The sequence below is a fragment of the Podarcis tiliguerta genome, assembly GCF_965153285.1.
Source record: "Podarcis tiliguerta genome assembly, chromosome: 12".
NCBI lineage: Eukaryota > Metazoa > Chordata > Lepidosauria > Squamata > Lacertidae > Podarcis > Podarcis tiliguerta.
The window spans coordinates 57,046,089-57,066,347 of NC_139545.1; the positions used below are offsets into that span (position 1 = coordinate 57,046,089).

The 20,259-nt window shown below is 47.1% G+C and overlaps 1 protein-coding gene across 2 annotated transcripts in view; it reads right to left on the reverse strand.

Annotated features, from left to right (window-relative positions):
- Positions 1-1,963: 1,963 nt before the first annotated feature.
- The window catches only part of CCM2 (CCM2 scaffold protein), a 47,354-nt gene continuing 29,058 nt past the window's right edge, over positions 1,964-20,259 (reverse strand). For both annotated transcript variants that reach the window (XM_083406635.1, XM_083406636.1), the window contains exons 3-10: positions 17,475-17,558; positions 15,708-15,891; positions 13,162-13,298; positions 9,575-9,710; positions 8,624-8,681; positions 7,339-7,477; positions 6,481-6,619; positions 1,964-3,048 (exon numbers count right to left, since the gene is read on the reverse strand). In XM_083406635.1, the coding sequence (XP_083262761.1) occupies positions 2,768-3,048; positions 6,481-6,619; positions 7,339-7,477; positions 8,624-8,681; positions 9,575-9,710; positions 13,162-13,298; positions 15,708-15,891; positions 17,475-17,558 (1,158 nt within the window). In that variant the 3' untranslated portion in view covers positions 1,964-2,767. The remainder of the gene's footprint in view (positions 3,049-6,480; positions 6,620-7,338; positions 7,478-8,623; positions 8,682-9,574; positions 9,711-13,161; positions 13,299-15,707; positions 15,892-17,474; positions 17,559-20,259) is intronic.

Sequence of the window (20,259 nt, forward strand, 5' to 3'; positions counted from 1 at the left end):
CAGCTTTGCTGATGTAATACAAAGCAAGAGAAACTCAATTTGCTGAGTGGGCTGCAGGTGGCTGTTTCAGCTGCAACTCGCAAGGGAAGGAAAAGAAAAAAAGAAAATGTCATTTTCCACTGTGGCTGTAAACCCCCCAAAAAACCAACACACTCAGGATCCCCATTCAAAGAGCTAAAATAGTATACAGGTCCGTTTATAGTAGCCAGCAGAGGTCATGTGGCATGAAATACATATACAAAAATAACTGTGCATTTATATGTATAATATATACAACACATATACATTATGTATATATTTCTTCCACTTCTGGTTCCTTTTAAAAAAACAAAACACACACAAACAACCCCCCCCCCAAAAAAATCAAGAAATCTACCCCACACTTTAGGCTTGCTGTCAAACTCTCGCACTTGAAGAACCACCAGACTCCCGTCTGTGAGGATCTTGAATGCCCAAGATACTGTTGTCTCAAAAAAATAATAATGGAAGAATCTATGGTAGGCTGGCACTGGATCAAACCCCATGTCCAGCTGCAGGGGTCCAAGACCACTGCTTTGCCAGCCAGGACTGCCCTGCGCCCAGAAAACTATACTCCCTACGCATCCCAGGTAGAAATGATAGCACCAAATTCGTGGCACCATTTCGAGGGTGGGGGTTCGTGTATCCGTGTCCTTCGACCAGGGTAAGGAAATGTCACAACCTGGTGCAGTCAGAAGTCAGGATGAGAGCTGTTTGCCCAGATGCGGGCAGCCTGACTCGGCTGATGGCTTTGCTCGAGGGCCAGCCGAGCTAGAAGACCTGCGGGCGCTGCTTTTGACTGGAGTTATCACGTTCAAGTTAAGCTTGCCTGGCCCAGCGGCGAGTGCCGAGGTGACGGTCCATTTCAGCCAGGGTGCTATAATACACAAATGAAATACCGTGAAAATCCCTGATACCGTGAAAATCCCTGAAACGAGAAGTAATCAACTAGAAATATTATCTTATAAAAGGTAAAGGGACCATTAGGTCCAGTCGTGGCCGACTCTGGGGTTGCGGCGCTCATCTCACTTTATTGGCCGATGGAGCTGGCGTACAGCTTCCGGGTCATGTGGCCAGCATGACTAAGCCGCTTCTGGCGAACCAGAGCAGCGCATGGAAACGCCGTTTACCTTCCCGCCGGAGCGGTACCTATTTATCTACTTGCACTTTGACGTGCTTTCAAACTGCTAGGTTGGCAGGAGCAGGGACCAAGCAACGGGAGCTCACCCCGTCACGGGGATTCGAACTGCCAACCTTCTGATCGGCAAGTCCTAGGCTCTGTGGTTTAACCCACAGCGCCACCCGCGTCCCTTAATTATCTTATAGAATTAAACTAAATCATACAAATCAAAAAGTTGAAGGAAAAAATCAGAAAAACCTAGAATTGAACAAAGTCTTAACGGGATGCCGGCTACAAACCTCATGTCACTGAACTATTCAGTTTCCTCAGAAGGAAGTAGAGAAATTGTAAACCTTAAATGACCAAATTCAAAGAAAGGGGGTAAAACTCCCCCAAAATTCTGAAGTATTATAATTAAGAAATTTAATAGAGACCAAAGGGACTATGACACAGGTAGAGTTTATAATTGGTGGTTGGATTCTGGTAATAATAGGTTTTTCTCATTTTTTCCTTCAACTCTTTGATTTTTATTATTTAGTTTAATTCTAGAAGATAATACCGTATTTTTCGCTCTATAAGATGCACCAGACCATAAGACGCACCTAGTTTTTGGAGGAGGAAAACAAGGAAAAAAATATATTCTGAATCTCAGAAGCCAGAACAACAAGAGGGATCACTGCGCAGCAAAAGCAGCGACCCCTCTTGCTGTTCTGGCTTCTGGGATAGCTGTGCAGCCTGCATTTGCTCCATAAGACACAGACACATTTCCCCTTACTTTTTTGGAGGGAAAAAGTGAGTCTTATAGAGCAAAAAATACGGTATTTCTAGTCGATTACTTATCGTTTCAGGGATTTTCACGGTATTTCATTTGTTTTGTGCAATTTCTCGGTTTCGTGATGGTCTTTTTTCTATAGGCTGCTATAATACGGCCGAGCCGCGATTGCCAATGTTCTGGTTTCGGAGGAGGAGGCAAGTCAGCTGGCCAAGGTTTGGGGGCAAGGGCAGATCATCTTTTGCCGATGCCTTTGCCCGCAACCAAGCAGGCAAAGGGCTCGGCTTGGCGCAACCAAGGCCACCTTCTGGTCTGGAACAGAAATGATAGGACGAAACACCTGGGGTGTTCAGTTAATTCACATTGCAATGAACTTCATCGGAAAGTAACAAACAAACACGCACGCACTCGCCCCCCGGGAGAAAACAAAAAGGTTAGAAATGTCATGTGCAAAAAACCGTCAACCGGCTTGTCGAGTTCTTGCGGACGGGCCGTCCTGGGCAAAAGCCAGCGCTGCTTTCGCGTCAGATTCATGGCTCTCCAAGGATTCCCAACCCGCAAACGCTCTCCATCCTGCGAGGGGCTGATCCTGCCAAGCCCCCTCTCCATGGCTTGCTCCTTCACAGAAGAGGAACACGAGGTCCAGGGCCCCTCTCTCAAAGGGCCCCGGAAGGAAGGAAGGTAGGAAGGAAGGGGAGTGGTAAAGGAAATCTCCCCTTTCCGCTTCTCCCGGAACCAAAAACGTTCCTATTATTCCCAGGAGGGAAGAGGAGAGTGTGCGAGCAACAGGGCCTGGGTATTCCTGGCAGGGGGGAAATGCCTCTTCCTTTTTCTCTTTCTCTCTCCCCCCGACCCTTTCAGGAAGAATCGTGGTCCATGCTGCAGCCGAGAGCCTCGATGTCGTTGCTGATGTCCGAGATCATACGGTCCCACTCGTCTCCCTCCGAGGGGGCGGACTGGTCGTCCGAGCTCCCCGCAGCGCCGTTCCCGTTGGTGGTGGAGTTGGAGGTCGTGCTGACTGTCCGCCGGTATCTCCCAAAGCTGTCGGTGATGATGCCTCGACCGTCTTTCACGCCGATCGTCTCCAGGAAGTTCTCAAAATATTGGCTGTCCTTCTCTGGGATGAATGGTCTAAGGCCTTTTTTGGGGGGAGAAGGGAATGGAACAAGAAATAATAATAATACAGCGGTACCTCAGGTTACATACACTTCAGGTCACAGACTCTGCTAACCCAGAAATAGTGCTTCAGGTTAAGAACTTTGCTTCAGGATGAGAACAGAAATCGTGCTCCAGCGGCAGCAGGAGGCCCCATTAGCTAAAGTGGTGCTTCAGGTTAAGTACAGTTTCAGGTTAAGTACGGACCTCCGGAATGAATTAAGTACTTAACCTGAGGTAAGACTGTAATAAAAATAAATTTTATTTATACCTCGCCCTCCCCAGCCAGAGCCGGGCTCAGGGCAGCTAACACCAGTAAAATTACAGTAAAAACATAATGGGGGGGCAATTTAAAATACAGGTTAAAATGCAATTTAAAATGCAGCCTCATTTTAAAAGTCAAAACCATAAGGGGAGGGAAACATAAGGGACAGGCTGAGTCCAAACCAAAGGCCAGGCGGAACAGCTCTGTCTTGCAGGCCCTGCGGAAATATGTCAAGTCCCGCAGGGCCCTAGTCTCTTGGGACAGAGCGTTCCACCTCCTGGGCATGGTCGGCCAATTGGTGCCAAAGAAGGATAGAACTTTTTTTATGTACGCCACAACAGCAGCAAGAATACTCATCGCAAAGTATTGGAAGACACAAGATCTACCCACCCGGGAAGAATGGCAGATGAAGCTGATGGACTACATGGAAATGGCGGAAATGACTGGCAGAATCCGAGACCAGGGAGAAGAGTCGATGGAAGAAGATTGGAAAAAATTTAAAGTATATTTACAGAAATACTGCAAAATTAATGAATGTTAGAAGAATGCCGGAATGAAGTTATATGGATTTAGTAGAAATGTTATAAAGAATTAAGTAAAAACTGATGGTTAATGGGCTAAAGTGGAAAATTTAAAGTTAGATCTGTTAAGATTAAATTATAGAACAAAAAATTGAGAAAGAGGGAAAGGATTTGCTGAATTAGCTAATTGAACTAGAATACAAAAAAGGGAGGTGTGAGGAGGTCGAGGAAATAAGTAAATGAAAGGTAAAGATATGGAAATTGGAGAAAGAGGGAAAGGATTTGCTGAATTAGCTAATTGAACTAGAATACAAAAAAGGGAGGTGTGAGGAGGTCGAGGAAATAAGTAAATGAAAGGTAAAGATATGGAAATTGGATGTGTTTTTAAATGTTTTTGTTTTTCTTGTTTTGATGTATTGTCTTTTTTGTTTTTTTAATTTTTGATGTATTGTTTGTTAAATTTTTTATTGCTTTTTTCTCATTCTTTCTTTCTGTAACTATAAAACTTCTAATAAATATTTTAAAAAAAGACAAAAAAGACAGAGCGTTCCACCAAGTCGGGGCCAGTACTGAAAAGGTCCTGGGCCCAGCTGAGACTAATCTAATCACCTTGCGACCTGGGACCTCCAAAATGTTGTCATTTGTGGACCTTAAGGTCCTCCGCGGGGCATCTCAGGAGAGGCGGTGCCAGAGAAAGACACGGCGGTACAGTGGCTTCCAACAAAATATTAAAATACCGTAATGCATCAAACATTAAAAGCTTCCCTAAACAGGGCTACCTTCAGATGTCTTCTAAAAGTCTGGTAGTTGCTGTTCTCTTTGACGTCTGGTGGGAGGGAGTTCCACAGGGCGGGTGCCACCACCGAGAAGGCCCTCTGCCTGGTTCCCTATAACTTGGCTTCTCGCAGTGAGGGAACTGCCAGAAGGCCCTTGGCGCTGGATCTCAGTGTCCGGGCAGATGGGGGCGGAGACGCTCCTTCAGGTCTACTGGACCGAGGCCGTTTAGGGCTTTCAAGGTCAGCACCAACACTTTGAATTGTGCTCGGAAACGTACTGGGTAGGTCTATCAAGACCAGTGTTATGTGGTCTTGGCGGCCGCTCCCAGTACCCAGTCTAGTCGCCGCTTTCTGGATTAGTTGCAGTTTCCGGGTCACCTTCAAAGGTAGCCCCATATAGAGCGCATTGCAGTAGTCCAAGTGGGAGATAACCAGAGCATGCACCACTCTGGAGAGACCGTCCGTGGGCAGGTAGGGTCTCATCCTGCATACCAGATGGAACTGATAAAGAGCTGCCCTGGACACAGAATTGACCTGTGCGTCCATGGACAGCTGCGAGTCCAAAATGACTCCCAGGCTGCGCACCTGGTCCTTCAGGGGCACAGTCACCCCATTCAGGACCAGGGAATCCTCCACACCTGCCCGCCTCCTGTCCCTCAAAAACGGTACTTCTGTCCTGTCAGGATTCAACCTCAATCTGTAAGCTGCCACCCAACCGCCTTAGGGATTTGTGTAGAGTTTACTCCATAGCCTTTTCTTCTCTCAAAGATATCCAGCCAAGTTTAGAATCAGCGTCTTTCTTCTCTTAGATCAGGCAGCCCCAAACTCAGCCCTCCAGATGTTTTGAGACTACAATTCCCATCATCCCTGACCCCTGGGCCTTGGAACATCTCTTGGATTACAACTTTGAATATGGAGCATGGGCAAACATGCTGAGATGGGATAAAGGAGCTGTTGAGAAGAAAGCCCTTTCGGACTTAATCTTTGGCACTAAAAGAAACTTGCAAACAGGACAGGGAGAAGAGTTAAGAGCCTCGGACACAAGAGCACCAGGTTGATGAACTATATTGAATTGATAAAAAAGACTGACAAAAATCCGACACCAGGGAGAAGAGATGGTGGAAGATTGGAAATTTTTAAAACATTATTTAGTATAATATTGTATAATTAAGGAATTTTGGGAGATGGTGGAATGAATTTATATGACTTTAGTTGAAATATGATAAGGATTTAAGATTTTAGGATTTAAGGGTTTAAGATTTAAGGTTCTTTTTTTTCTCTTTATTAGATTGAAGTATAGATAATTTTTAAGATGTTGAAGATAAGGTTAAAATGGATTAAGATAATTAAATGATAGTAAGCAGTGAAAGATGGAAAGAATTTGCTGACTTAATTATTAACTGGAATACAAAAAGGGAGGTGGGAGGAGGTCGAGGAAATAAGTCATTGAAGGATAGAATTGTGAAAAATGGAAGGGTTTTTAAATGTTCTTGTTTTTTCTCTAGTGGGTTGGAGGTGTTGTTTTATGTATTTTTTTTATTTTTCTCTTTTTATTTTTCTCCTTTTTTATTGTACTTTGACTTCTCTCTATTTCTTCTGTAATTATTAAATTTTTAATAAATATCATTTAAAAACAAAAACAAAAACCCTGACCCCTGGGCCTGCTAGGGATGATGGGAGTTGTAGTCCCAAAACATCTGGAGGGCCGTGTTTGCCTATGCCTGTCCTAGATGGAATCCCTTTCTAGGCTGACAAGCCCCACCCGCCCCTCAACAAATGGGTATGGACACCAGCAACTTCCATTCATTCAATCTCGGGGGGTGGGGGGGGTGTGGTCAGGTGGGGACACTCACCTAGCAGAAGGAACTTCCGGCTATCCCCATAGAGCTGTCGCAGGCTGACGCAGAACTCATGTATGGACGCCCCGTTACGGTATTCGCGCAGAAGCATGGCAAACTGCTGGATCTCATGAGAGGAGAGTTTTGTTCGTAGCTAGGAAAGAAAGGGGTGGGAAGAATATATATATATATTTTAAAAAATAATATTTATTAGAAATTTTATAGTTACAGAAAAGAAGTATAAGAAAAAATAATAATAATAAATTAACAAGCAATACATCCAGAATAGAAAGAAAAAACAATACATCAAAACAACAAGGAAAAAAACCCAAAAACATTTAAAAACATCCAATTTCCATATCTTTATCTTTCATTTACTTGTTTCCTCGACTTCCTCACACCTCCCTTTTTTGTATTCTAATTCAAATTAGCTAATTCAGCAAATCCTTTCCCTCTTTCTCAATTTATTGTTCTATAATTTATCTTAACACAGTCTAACTTTCCACTTTAGCCCATTAACAATCAGTTTTCGCTTAATTCTTTATACCATTTCTGCTAAAACCATATAAATAAAGAAGAATAAAGCTAAATCGGCGTAGGAAGAAAAGGGCGTTGAAACGGAAGACGCAGTTTCTCTTGTTCGATTTTCCACGTAACGTTAGGAAAGACCCGCAGCGAAGGTTTATCCCCAGGAGGATGATGGGAGTTGTAGTCCCGGCACCAACCGGAGGCCACAGCATTCCCACCACTGTTCTAAAGGAAGAGAGAGGAACTTGCATATTCCAATGACCCCCCCAGCTAAGTGTGTGACAAGCCCCTTGGTCCCACCCCTACCCCCCCAAAGGGGACCAAGATTTTCCTCCCTGCCCCTACCGTCATCATGTAGTCCTGGAGCAGCTCCGTGGCGGTGGTGCTCAGCTCGCTCTCGCTGGCCGCCTTGGCGTGGGGCGATGGCTGTGCCGACAAGGAAGAAGGGGAGTTGCCACCGGTCTCCAAGGACTCGGGGAAAGAACTGGAAATGCACAACAGGTCCACGCGTCACCCTCACTGAGCCAAGGGGCCTGCCATCTCCTCCTCCCTCCCCGTCAGTTCTCCTTTCGTGCTGCGTCTGTCGGGTTGTAAGCCTGAGGGTTCGGGACTGAACTGATACCTGCCCCCCTTTTGCCTGTTCTGGGAGCCTTCTTTTGGTTGAAGGTTTGGGAGGAGGGGGAACTGCTTCATAAAGAATGGAGGTGCACTCCATTTTCTCTTACCGCATGGGACGGCACCAACTACTTCGGGAACCCAGCAGACGTTGTACTTACAATTAAGCAGTATACGGATTTTGTGAAATACCGTATTTTCCGCTCTATAGGGTGCACCTAGTTTTTTTTTATTCCCCCCCAGCCCCAAAGAGCAAAGAAGCCAAGACAGAGAGCGGGATGGATCCCGCTCACTGTCTTGGCTTCGTTTTTAGCCGTGGGGCAGCCCCCAGAACAGGTCCAGGAGCGGCGGCAAGATTGTGCGCAACCTCGCCGCCGCTCCCGGAGCTTGTGGGGCTGGGGGAAGCCCGAGCTTCCCCCAAGCCCAGCCCCCAGCCTGAGTCTGGGAGCAGGGGCAAGGTTGTGCGCAACCTAGCCTTCGCTCCCAGAGCTTGCTGTTATCTGCAAGCCTTCTGAGCCCAGGGGGAGCTCCTGCCGAGCTCCGAAGGCTTGCGGATAGCTGCCCAAAGCCTGGGGTGCGCAACGCTGCGCTCCCCGTGCTTCGGGCTGCAGGCTGCTATCTGCAAGCCTTTGGAGCCCGGCAGGCACTCCCACCGCGCTCCGAAGGCTTGCGGATAGTTTCTTGAAGCCCGGAGAGCGAGAGGGGTCGGTGCGCACCGACCGCTCTCGCTCTCCAGGCTTCAGTGAAAGTCTGCATTCGCTCCATAGGACGCACACACATTTCCCCTTCATTTTTGGAGGGAAAAAGTGTGTCCTATAGAGCAAAAAATACACACACACACAAACGCCCACTGCTATTTTTTCTAGAAAAAGAGGTGCCGGAACTCGCCATGAACGCCTGCCTTGTTCTGTAATAATAGAGGTGGTGCCTACCTGGGAGGCGTCAGAACTGAGTTCCAGCTGAAAAAAAGCTCTGCAGATGCCCCATTCTTCCCTGCTGCCCCAAGTATACTCACAAAGTGCTTGCTTCCGTTTCGTAGGAATCTTTAACGTCCACTTTTGTAGAAGAGTCATCTGCAAGGAAGTAGCCAGAGAAAGGCGGTATGCCAATTAAAAGGGAAATGAAAAAATAAATTGAAATATCTGGGCTAGATAGACACTACATGGAAGCCTCCTCTGTTCAAGCTAGAGGAGATGAGGGAGGCCACTTCAGCCCAGTTTGCCGCTGGTGGATATTATTATTATTATTAATTTTAATTATTTTTCCCTCTCCCTATATATATTACATTACATTACGGTCTTCAAACAAAAACATCCTGGAGGTTCCAGGCCACAGAAAGGTTAGGCTGGCCTCAACTAGAGCCAGGGCCTTTTCAGTACTGGCCCCAACTTCATAGAACGCTCTGTCACAAGAGACTAGGGCCCTGCAGGACTTGACATCTTTCCGCAGAGCCTGCAAGAAAGAGCTGTTCCACCAAGTCTTTGGCCAAGGCACAGCCTGACTCCCTTCTTTGGCAATCTTCACAGAACTCTAGCCCAATGGTTGCCATCAATTTGATTTGAATTAATTTTATAATGAAATGATTTTAGAATGCTGTATTATTTTATTGTTGTTAGCCGCCCTGAGCCCGGCTTCGGCTGGGGAAGGTGGGATATAAATAAATAAATAAATAATAATAATAATAATTATTACATTACATGATGAAACAAGAAAAAATGCTCCATGAACCAATGACCCCATTCCCCCACCCCAACAGCGAGTTTAGAGCTGCCTTTGCCAACTTGGTGCTCTCCCCACGCATTGGACTACAATTCCCATCATCTCTGGGGGGGATGCCAGGTAGGCAAAGGCGAGATCACATGACCGCTGAGTCGTGCAGGTGGAACTGGGGCAGTCTGGGCCTGCTCGCTTCCCCTCTGCAGCAGCCGCTTGCAAGAGGAACCCAAACGGCGGCTGTTTCTCCTACCGCTGTGCAGGGAGAGGTGTCGCGTGGGTGTGGAGGCCCCGTCGAATATTGCTCGGTCGAGGAAGTCTATGGTGGACTCCGTGTAAACAATGTGGAAGACTTGGCTGAGAAGCGAGCAGAGTTCCTCTGCAGTTACCTGGAGAAAGATGGAACAGGGCGGGATATAAATAAATAAAACAACAACAACAACAACAGGTTGGATGGGCTTTGGGGGAGAAGCAGAGAACTGTTAGGATATTTCCGTCCCACCTTAAAAGGGAGCAGGATGTTTGTGTCACAGCCTGCGCATTTCCTGCGCATTTATGTTGTGTCTTTGCTTTCGTTTCTCTCTCCCTGTGCCGGAACACTGAAGCAGGCAGTCATGTTTATCTTTGTTCTGATCAACGCAGAAATAAACTTGTAAATAATGCTCTCCTGAGTGCATCTTTCGCTGTGTGCTTTATCTGCTGATAAGAGCGTGCACGGCTCTGGAATGTGGGAAGCTATTTCTGGAGCTCGTGTCGCTAATTGCTGATACTGCGTGTTTACGGGAGATCGATGGACGTCCGGAGACGACGTGGAGTCATGATGGACTTTGTCTCCCTGGCAGTATCCCAACAAGAACTTCCAACTTGCCCCATCTTAAGCCCATCAGACATGCATTATTCAGCATACATCAGGCCGAAAGAAAAACATGTCTTCTCTCCTTCATGTCCAAAGCAAGCAGCATAAGCAAAGCTATACAGAAACGGAAGCTCCCAGCAAGCTGTGCTGGAATGTAAACAGACATGTGACACACAACAATCATGCCTGTTCTTAAGGTGGAACAGAATATTCTAACAGTGAGGCGACCCTTCCCAGAGCTCTGAAGAGGGTCTCCTTGCGAGAGGGAGGGCCCTCCTCGCCTAACAGCTGATGTGCAGGGTAGCTCAGCAGCAGCCACATCTACAGCTGCGCATACTGTGCAAGCCAGGAAGGCAGTAGAGCTCCATGGATCGGACAATGCATGGGGAAAGAAGCTTTCTTGTATGTCAGCTGAGCTGGTAGGGCAGCCCAGCCTGCCCATCTGGGGAAGTTTATCCCCTGCACATCAGCTGATCTGATATAGGCGGCACCCCCATTTTATGCGACTTCACTGATGTGCGCGGAGGTTCGGAATGTAACCCCCAAGTCGCGTGTACTTGAGAGACTGCCTTCCCCTACACGCCCAGCAGATTGATGCAGATGCGTTCCTCCTTCAAGTTCCTTAAACAGGAGTGGGAGACCTTGGGCCTCCGGAGGTTGCTGTACTGCAATGGTGTCTCTGAAAATTTTTGCACATCGTTTGGGACGACAAGCGAACTAATGTTCTGGAAGAAGCAAAGATCACCAGTGTGGAAGCAACAATTCTTCAACATCCACTTCGTTGGACTGGTCATGTTGTGAGGATGCCTGAGGATCGTCTTCCAAAGCAACTGCTCTATTCCAAACTTAAAAACCGAAAGCGTAATGCTGGCGGTCAGCAAAAGAGGTTTAAAGACTGTCTCAAGGCAAATCTAAAAAAATGTAGTACAGTGGTACCTCGCAAGACGAATGCCTCGCAAGACAAAAAACTCGCAAGACGAAAGAGTTTTTTGTTTTTTGAGTTGCTTTGCAAGACGAATTTCCCTATGGGCTTGCTTCGCAAGACGAAAACGTCTTGCGCCTTTTTCTTAAAACCGTCAATGCATTCCTATGGGAAACTGTCAATGCATTTCCGATGGGAAACCGTGCTTCGCAAGACGAAAAATTCACACGACGAAAAAACTCGCAGAACGAATTAATTTCGTCTTGCGAGGCACCACTGTATAAACACCAACAATTGGGAAACACTGGCCTGCGAGCGCTCCAGTTGGAGAAAAGCCTTTACCAAAGGTGTCCTGGGCTTGGAAGACGCTCAAACTCAGGACGCAAGGGAGAAACGTGCTAAGAGGAAGGCACGCTTGGCAAATCCACACCGTGATCAACTCCCGCCCGGAAACCAATGTCCCCACTGTGGAAGGACGTGTGGATCCAGAACTGGCCTCCACAGTCACTTACGGACTCACTGTTAAAACCATGTTTATGGAAGACAATCTTAGTCGGCTACAAGGGATTGCCAAAGTAGACTGCAGCTCCCATCAGTCCCAATGGTCAATGATGGGAGTTGGAGTCCAGCAATCTCTGGAGAAACACAGGCTCCCTAACATTGCCATAAGATATCAGAAGTCCACTCCACAGTTAACGCAGAGCAAGGGTTTCAGCGAGGCTGCCTGTGTTCTGCTGAACAGCATCCCTGCTGATATACGACAGGCACCTGATATCTGCGCCTTCAAGAAACACTTCAAGGTTACAGGGAACCAGGCAGAGGGCCTTCTTGGTAGTGGCGCCACCCTCCAGTGGCATAACATGGGTTGCTGGTGCCCGGGGCAGGCAAGCCGCCAATGCGACTCCTTGAACAGCCTTTGAAGGTGACCCGGAAACTACAACTAATCCAGAATGCGGCAGCTAGACTGGTGACTGGGAGCAGCCGCCGAGACCATATAACACCGGTCTTGAAAGACCTACATTGGCTCCCAGTACGTTTCTGAGCACAATTCAAAGTGTTGGTGCTGACCTTTAAAGCCCTAAACAGCCTCAGTCCAGTATACCTGAAGGAGCATCTCCACCCCCATCGTTCCGTCCGGACACTGAGGTCCAGCTCCGAGGGCCTTTTGGCGGTTCCCTCCCTACGAGAAGCGAGGTTACAGGGAACCAGGCAGAGGGCCTTATCGGTAGTGGCGCCTGCCCTGTGCAACGCCCTCCCATCAGATGTCAAAGAGATAAATAACTACCTGACATTCAGAAGACAACTGAAAGCAGCCTTGTTCAGGGAAGTTTTTAATGTGTGACATTGTTGGAAGCCACCCAGAGTGGCTGGGGAAGCCCAGCCAGATGGGTGGGGTATAAATAATAAATTGTTGTTGTTGTTGTTCTTATTATTTGTTTCAGTTTCCCACCAGCTAGGTGGAAGGTGCTTATTAGCCACGGGTTTTATTAACCTATCTTCAGTCGTGTTTTGCCCCGCTCTCAGCTGCTCTTATGGTATGTTGGCAAATTGTCATGAGATGCATGTAATTCATAAAGTAATGATAACACCAGATAATAATAATAATAATACTTCAGAGGAACGATTCAGGCAGCAGCAAAATTTCCTGGCATTCTATGAAAAGGGGAAAAAAAATACTGGAACATTTCTATCTACAGTGCAAGTTTTTGACAGGGTCACCATTTCCAGTCGCCGCTGACAAATGATTTCTGGTGGGCAGAATTATTACTGGGCACAGGTCTCAAATAAAACAAAATGCTCTGGGCCTTTAAGTTGCAGGAAGGTGATCGTTTCGACATCCATTCCACAGATACTATTTTTTCCTAGGTGGAAAAAATCCTTCTTTCGCTTGTATCTGTGAGAGAAGGCTGCCTTATTAGACCACAAGAGTGGATGCCTCTTCGCAGTTCAAGAGCATCTCCTTCACCTGCGTAGCTGCACCTGTCCAAGGTGAAGGCAAGCCTTGTTGTCAAAAACGGACCTGCCTGAGGAAGGGGAGGGGAGAGAGACAGAGACATCTTACTTTATTCTCCGTAGCCAGGACCACCAGGCAGCAAGCTTCGACAGGAACCGCTCCGCTCTCCGAGAGAGACCCTGACGTCAGAGCTTTCAAGCTTTCGGCACAAAGACTCTGGTTGGGGGAAATCCCGGGGTCCTGAGCTGAGAAAAACCAGAGGCCATTAGTGGAACCAGGAGGCAAGCTGCTAGGCCTGCGTGATTCTGCATGACCCCACCCCCAAGGGGGAAAAAGGGTCTTTCTTTTGTAATGTTCTGGAACGACGAGCTCAGTGGTAATGAGGCAAGGAAGAAGGGCTACCCCTAAGCTATCCATATAATCAGTTATCAGTAATCAATATATTCATATATGCTCACACATAATCAGGGCTTACAGTATTTTATAATCCATTCTGAATCAAAGGGAAGCTGTGCCTTAGCTAACTGCATACTGCTTGAAACAGCAAAATTAGGAGCCGACCTTTCCCCTACAAACATCCGTGTACCCTGGACAAGGGGAGACGTGAATCAGAGATTCTGGTACAAAATCCCCTCAGATACAGGCTAAATTAATCCACAGAACAGGAAGAGCAAAACCACAAAATCTCCAAACTCCCTGTCCCGTCATAACTAGGGGAGAGGTTAGACAGAGCGTCACTGCAAGCAACGGAAAGCAGAACTAGAACTCTGTGCTTGACCAGGAGCTGGAAGCATGGCAAGGAGCTTGCTAATTGGCTAATTTCGCTGGCGATATCGTGACTGCCTCATGGTTGTCTCATGATCTATGATTTGCTGTGATCTGCTCAGGTATAAAGACCTCTGGATTTCTGTCAATCGGGGTCCCAGTTCCTTTTGGAAGAGATTCCAAACTGGGTCCTTATTGCCTGGCAATAAACTTCACCTTCTAATTCTCCATTTGCTGAGTCTGCCTGATCCTTATTTACTCCAAGAGGGTACCAGCTCACGTTCGTTGCTTCAGTAATGCCCAACTTTATGCTGCTTTCAAGCTGCTGTGACAGTATTTATTTATGCGCATTTTTCTTTGGTTTCTTTTATTAATAAAGTGATTTTTAAAACGAACACTGTGCATTTGCTTAACAGTAGGGAAAGCACTCGTTTAGGAACATAGAAAGTTGCTTTATCCGGAAGCAGACTACTGAATTGAACGGTGGCTGACGGGATTTGTACCACTGAGCGTTTGGGGTAAATTCAACCAGAACTGAGTACAGTGGACACTTGGGTTGTGAACGTGATCTGTGCGGGATGCATGTTCACAACCGGCAGCGTTCGCAACCCCTGTTTGTGCAAGCACAGGTTGCGATTTGGTGCTTCTGCGCATGCGCAACCGCCGAAAACCCGGAAGTAACTCGTTCCAGTACTTCCGGGTTTGGCAGTCCGTAACCTGAAAAAACGCAACCTGAAGTGTCTGTAACCCGAGGTATGACTGTACAGTGGTACCTCTGGTTGTGAACGGGATCCGTTCCGGAGGCCCGTTCGCAACATGAAAAGCCCGCAACGTGAAGCGCCGTATCTGTGCAAGCGAGGGTTTGTTCTCTGACAAAATCAGTCTTTCTCAGACGCAGCAGAGTCCTATCGCAGATGGGCCACCCCCCACTTAGCTGCCCCCCAGGAGAGATGCACAAGAGCTGATGGACAAAGCAGGCTCTCATGGCTACCAAGACCCAGAGGACAGGATCACACTTCAAAACGACCTTGACAGATTAGAGAACTGGGCCAAAACAAACAAGATGAACTTTAACAGGGAGAAATGTAAAGTATTGCACTTGGGCAAAAAAACCGAGAGGCACAAATACAAGATGGGTGACACCTGGCTTGAGAGCAGTACATGTGAAAAGGATCTAGGAGTCTTGGTTGACCACAAACTTGACATGAGCCAACAGTGTGACGCGGCAGCTAAAAAAGCTAATGCAATTCTGGGCTGCATCAATAGGAGTATAGCATCTAGATCAAGGGAAGTAATAGTGCCATTGTATTCTGCTCTGGTCAGACCTCACCTGGAGTACTGTGTCCAGTTCTGGGCACCACAGTTCAAGAAGGACACTGACAAACTGGAACGTGTCCAGAGGAGGGCAACCAAAATGGTCAAAGGCCTGGAAACGATGCCTTATGAGGAACGGCTAAGGGAGCTGGGCATGTTTAGCCTGGAGAAGAGGAGGTGAAGGGGTGATATGATAGCCATGTTCAAATATAGAAAAGGATGTCACCTAGAGGAGGGAGAAAGGTTGTTTTCTGCTGCTCCAGAGAAGTGGACACGGAGCAATGGATCCAAACTACAAGGAAGAAGATTCCACCTAAACATTAGGAAGAACTTCCTGACAGTAAGAGCTGTTTGACAGTGGAATTTGCTGCCAAGGAGTGTGGTGGAGTCTCCTTCTTTGGAGGTCTTTAAGCAGAAGCTTGACAACCATATGTCAGGAGTGCTCTGATGGTGTTTCCTGCTTGGCAGGGGGTTGGACTCGATGGCCCTTGTGGTCTCTTCCAACTCTAGGATTCTATGACCCCCCCCCAAACAAAAACAACAACAACTGGAAGGCAACCCCTTCGCCAGCCTACCTGTTTTCAACACCACCAGGTGCGAGGAGTCGTCGCGGATGTAGGAAACCGACGCGATGTCATGGATTGGGACCCTGAGTATGATATCTTCGCCATCCCGCCACACCAGTTTGACGTTGTAGGCGGAGAGGCTGATCACAGCGTCGTGTTCCTGTGTCAGCTGCCCTGGAAGCTTATGAGCCCTCTAGGACGAAGGCGGGAGGGGAAGAAGAGGCAGGGGATTAAACGACCACGAGGAGGGATAGCTCAGCTGGTAAAGCACGGGACTCTCGGGGTCTTCGGTTCAAATCTCAAGATTGTTTCCATGGAGGCGCAGGTCAATTCTGTGTCCAGGGCAGCTGTTTACCAGCTCCATCTGGTACGCAGGATGAGACCCTCCCTGCCCGCGGACTGTCTCGCCAGAGTGGTGCATGCTCTGGTTATCTCCTGCTTTGACTACTGCAATGCGCTCTATGTGGGGCTACCTTTGAAGGTGACCCGGAAACTGCAACTAATCCAGAATGCGGCAGCTAGACTGGGGACTGGGAGCGGCTGCCAAGACCACATAACACCGGTCTTGAAAGACCTACATTGGCTCCCAGTACGTTTCTGAGCACAATTCAAAGTGTTGGTGCTGACCTTTCAAGCCCTAAATGGCCTCGGTCCAGTATACCTGAAGGAGCGTCTCCACCCCCATCCTTCTGCCCGGACACTGAGGTCCAGCACCGAGGGCCTTCTGGCGGTTCCCTCCCTGCGAGAAGCCAAGTTACAGGGGAGCGGGCAGAGGGCCTTCTCGGTGGTGGCGCCTGCCCTGTGGAACACCCTCCCAGCAGATGTCAAAAAGAAGAACTACAGTGGTACCTCTGGATGCAAACGGGATCCGTTCCGGAGCCCTGTTTGCATCCTGGAGCGAACGCAACCCGCATCTGCACATGGGGAGAGTGCCTTCTCGGTGGTGGCACCCGCCCTGTGGAACGCCCTCCCACCAGATGTCAAAGAGAAGAACAACTACCAGACTTTAATAATAATAATAATAATAATAATAATAATAATTTTTATTTATACCCCGCCCTCCCCAGCCAAGGCCGGGCTCAGGGCGGCTAACAAGCAATAATAAGAACAAGTTGAATGAATACAACTTAAAAACAATATTAAAATACAACATTAACACAATACAATGCAGCCTCATCACAGGAGGAGAAAGGAAAAAGAAAGAGGGGAAGGGGATCAAGTTGATTCCAAGCCGAAGGCCAGGCGGAACAACTCTGTCTTACAGGCCCTGCGGAAAGAAATCAGATCCCGCAGGGCCCTGGTCTCATGAGACAGAGCGTTCCACCAGACCGGAGCCATCACTGAAAAGGCCCTGGCTCTGGTTGAGGCTAATCTGACTTCCTTAGGGCCCGGGACCTCTAGGGTGTTGCTCTTTATGGACCTTAAGGTCCTCCGCAGGGCAGGCCAGGAGAGGCGGTCCCGTAGGTACGAGGGTCCTAGGCCATGAAGACATCTGAAGGCAGCCCTCTTTAGGGAAGCTTTTAATGTTTAACAGACGACTGTATTTTAATACTCTGTTGGAGGCCACCCAGAGTGGGCGGGGTATAAATAATAAATTCTATTCTATTCTAAATCCCACGATTCCTGCATTGCAGGGGTTGGATCAGATGATCCCGGCGGTCCCTCGGCATTTCTAGGATTCTATGAAATCTTCCCCCCAGGTGGAAATGCTTCTCAAAGAAGGGCAACACGCTAGAACTGGGGGAAGAGAGAAACTCGAGACAAGCTGGTACGCACCTTTGCATTGTCTATCAAATGCAGAACTTCTGTTCGGCTGGAGGGGTTCAGGTATCCTGGGACCGATGCTAATTGACCTAAATACTGGAAAGCAATGAAGAATTGTCAGGGGGAATGGTTAAGTAAGCTTTGTGAGTACCTGGAGTGAGCAAAATTGAAGGATTTAATAAGGCGTAAGTAAAAAAAAAATTACCGTATTTTTCGCTCTATAAGACGCACCAGACTACAAGACGCACCTAGTTTTTGGAGGAGGAAAACAAGAAAAAAAATATTCTGAATCTCAGAAGCCAGAACAGCAAGAGGGATCGCTGCGCAGTGAAAGCAGCAATCCCTCTTGCTGTTCTGGCTTCTGGGATAGCTGCGCAGCCTACCTTCGCCCCATAAGACGCACACACATTTCCCCTTACTTTTTAGGAGGGAAAAAGTGAGTCTTGTAGAGCAAAAAATACGGTAATTTTAATTCAGAAACAATGGAAATGTTTAAATGATTATTTACACAAGCAGGGCTCAAATACAAAAGTTTGGTTGTGTCTAGACTGACCTTGTGAAGAATACAGAGAACATAAAGATTTGATTGGTTATGAAAGAACCTAAGGAAAGGCAATGATTGAAGAACAGATGTAAATGCGAGCAAGACAACTAAGAGACGTGCGGTGAATGCAGTGGAAGTCTTTTATAATATTTTAACTAGGATTTATATATTGCAGGATTTGAAGCAAGAATGTCGTAATATTTCAGGTTATGAAAAGTATTTTTCCCCCTTTTTTTGGTCTTTTTTATTATCTTCTATTTTTCCTTTTTTATTAGTTTTCATTTTGGAAAATATGCATATAAGTGTGTTTACAGTGTTCTTTGTTTTTCTTTGTTTAATTTCTATTTCTTGAAAAATTTAATAAAAATTAAAGAAAAAAAGAAAAGAAAAGAAGAATTGTCAGAGCAAGATGAAAGCAGGCACCAACTGCCCTTTGGCCCTCTGGAGGCCAGTGCGAGTCTCAACATGCCCCAGGGAAGAAAGAAGACCTCTCCACAGAACCCCACTAATGCATCTCACAGGAATGAGTAAGGCCCTGCTCTTAAAAACAGGAGACCACCTTTGAAGGGAGTATGAGAGACGAAGGAGCACATGTGACACACTCCATCCAGAAAGCTCCACCTAAACCAGTGTATCTCCCCAGCTGTTGTGGAACTGCAACTCCCATCACCTCTAGCTAGCAAGGCCAGTAAAATGGAAGCAATATGCTTGGCCTTCATGTTTAAGCAGTACAGTGGTGCCTCGCAAGACAAAAATAATCCGTTCCGCGAGTCTCTTTGTCTAGCGGTTTTTTCGTCTTGCGAAGCAACCTATTAGCGGATTAGCGCTATTAGCGGCTATTAAAGGCTTAAGGGATTAGCTGCTAAAAGGCTATTAGCAGCTTGGTGCCTTAGAAAAAGGGGGTGGGGAGCGAAAAAAAATCTCAAGAATCGCAAGACATTTTCGTCTTGCGAAGCAAGCCCATAGAGAAATTCGTCCTGCGAAGCGCATTGAAAAACGGAAAACCCTTTCATCTAGCGGGTTTTCCGTCTTGCGAGGCATTCGTCTTGCGGGGCACCACTGTATTATCGAAAGAAGTGTGCATGCACACAAAAGCTCATACCAATAACAAACTTAGTTGGTCTCTAAGGTGCTACTGGAAGGAATTTTTTTATTTTGTTTCGACTACGGCAGACCAACACGGCTACCTACCTGTAACCAGTATTTTAATGTAATCAGTGTAACAAATAAGCTTTTATTATTTGCGGAATGCTTTCCCCAGGGAGCTTTGCCTGGGGCCTTTGGCTGAATATCATTCCCTGGCTTTTAAAATGTGTTTGTGGGAAGGAGGTTATCGGTTTGTTTTTGTTTTTATTAGGCATTTGGTACTCTTGTTTTTTACTTTTCTGTTGCAAAGTGCCCTGGGATCTTCGGATGAAAAGAGAGGTATGCAAATTTACGACAACGACAACCCCGGTGACTCTTTGGCGGGGCGGCTACCAGAGCCTTGCAGAGCCAGGAAGAGGCCCGGGCAGGTAGATAACGTGCCCCCCCCCCTTTTTTTACCCTGGGAATAACTGAAGTCTTATAAATAAGTAAGTATATAAATAATTTTAGTAAAAGCTATGGTTTTCCCAGTAGCGATGTATGGAAGTGAGAGCTGGAGCATAAAGAAGGCTGATCGCCAAAGAATGGATGCTTTTGAATTCTGGTGCTGGAGGAGACTCTTGAGAGTCCCATGGACTGCAAGAAGATCCAACCTCTCCATTCTGAAGGAAATCAACCCTGAGTGCTCCCTGGAAGGACAGATCGTGAAGCTGAGGCTCCAAGACTTTGGCCACCTCGTGAGAAGAGAAGACTCCCTGGGAAAGACCCTGATGTTGGGAAAGATGGAGGGCACAAGGAGAAGGGGACGACAGAGGACGAGATGGTGGGACAGTGTTCTCAAAGCGACCAGCATGAGTTTGACCAAACTGCGGGAGGCAGTGGAAGACAGGAGTGCCTGGCATGCTCTGGTCCAGGGGGTCACGAAGAGTCGGACACAACTAAACGACTAAACAACAACATAAATAATTTTCAGAAAAGTTATGCTGACAAATAATTTTATTTCAAGGCTTGAACTGAATCTGAATATAAAGACACAACGATTGTGAATATTCTGACCGAGGCCCCCTTTGGAATTGGATGCCCGGGCTGAGTGGCCCATATGCCCCCCCCCCCCCCAATCTTGGCCTGGCGGCTACAGCTCCTACACTGAAACAGGCCAGGCCGCCC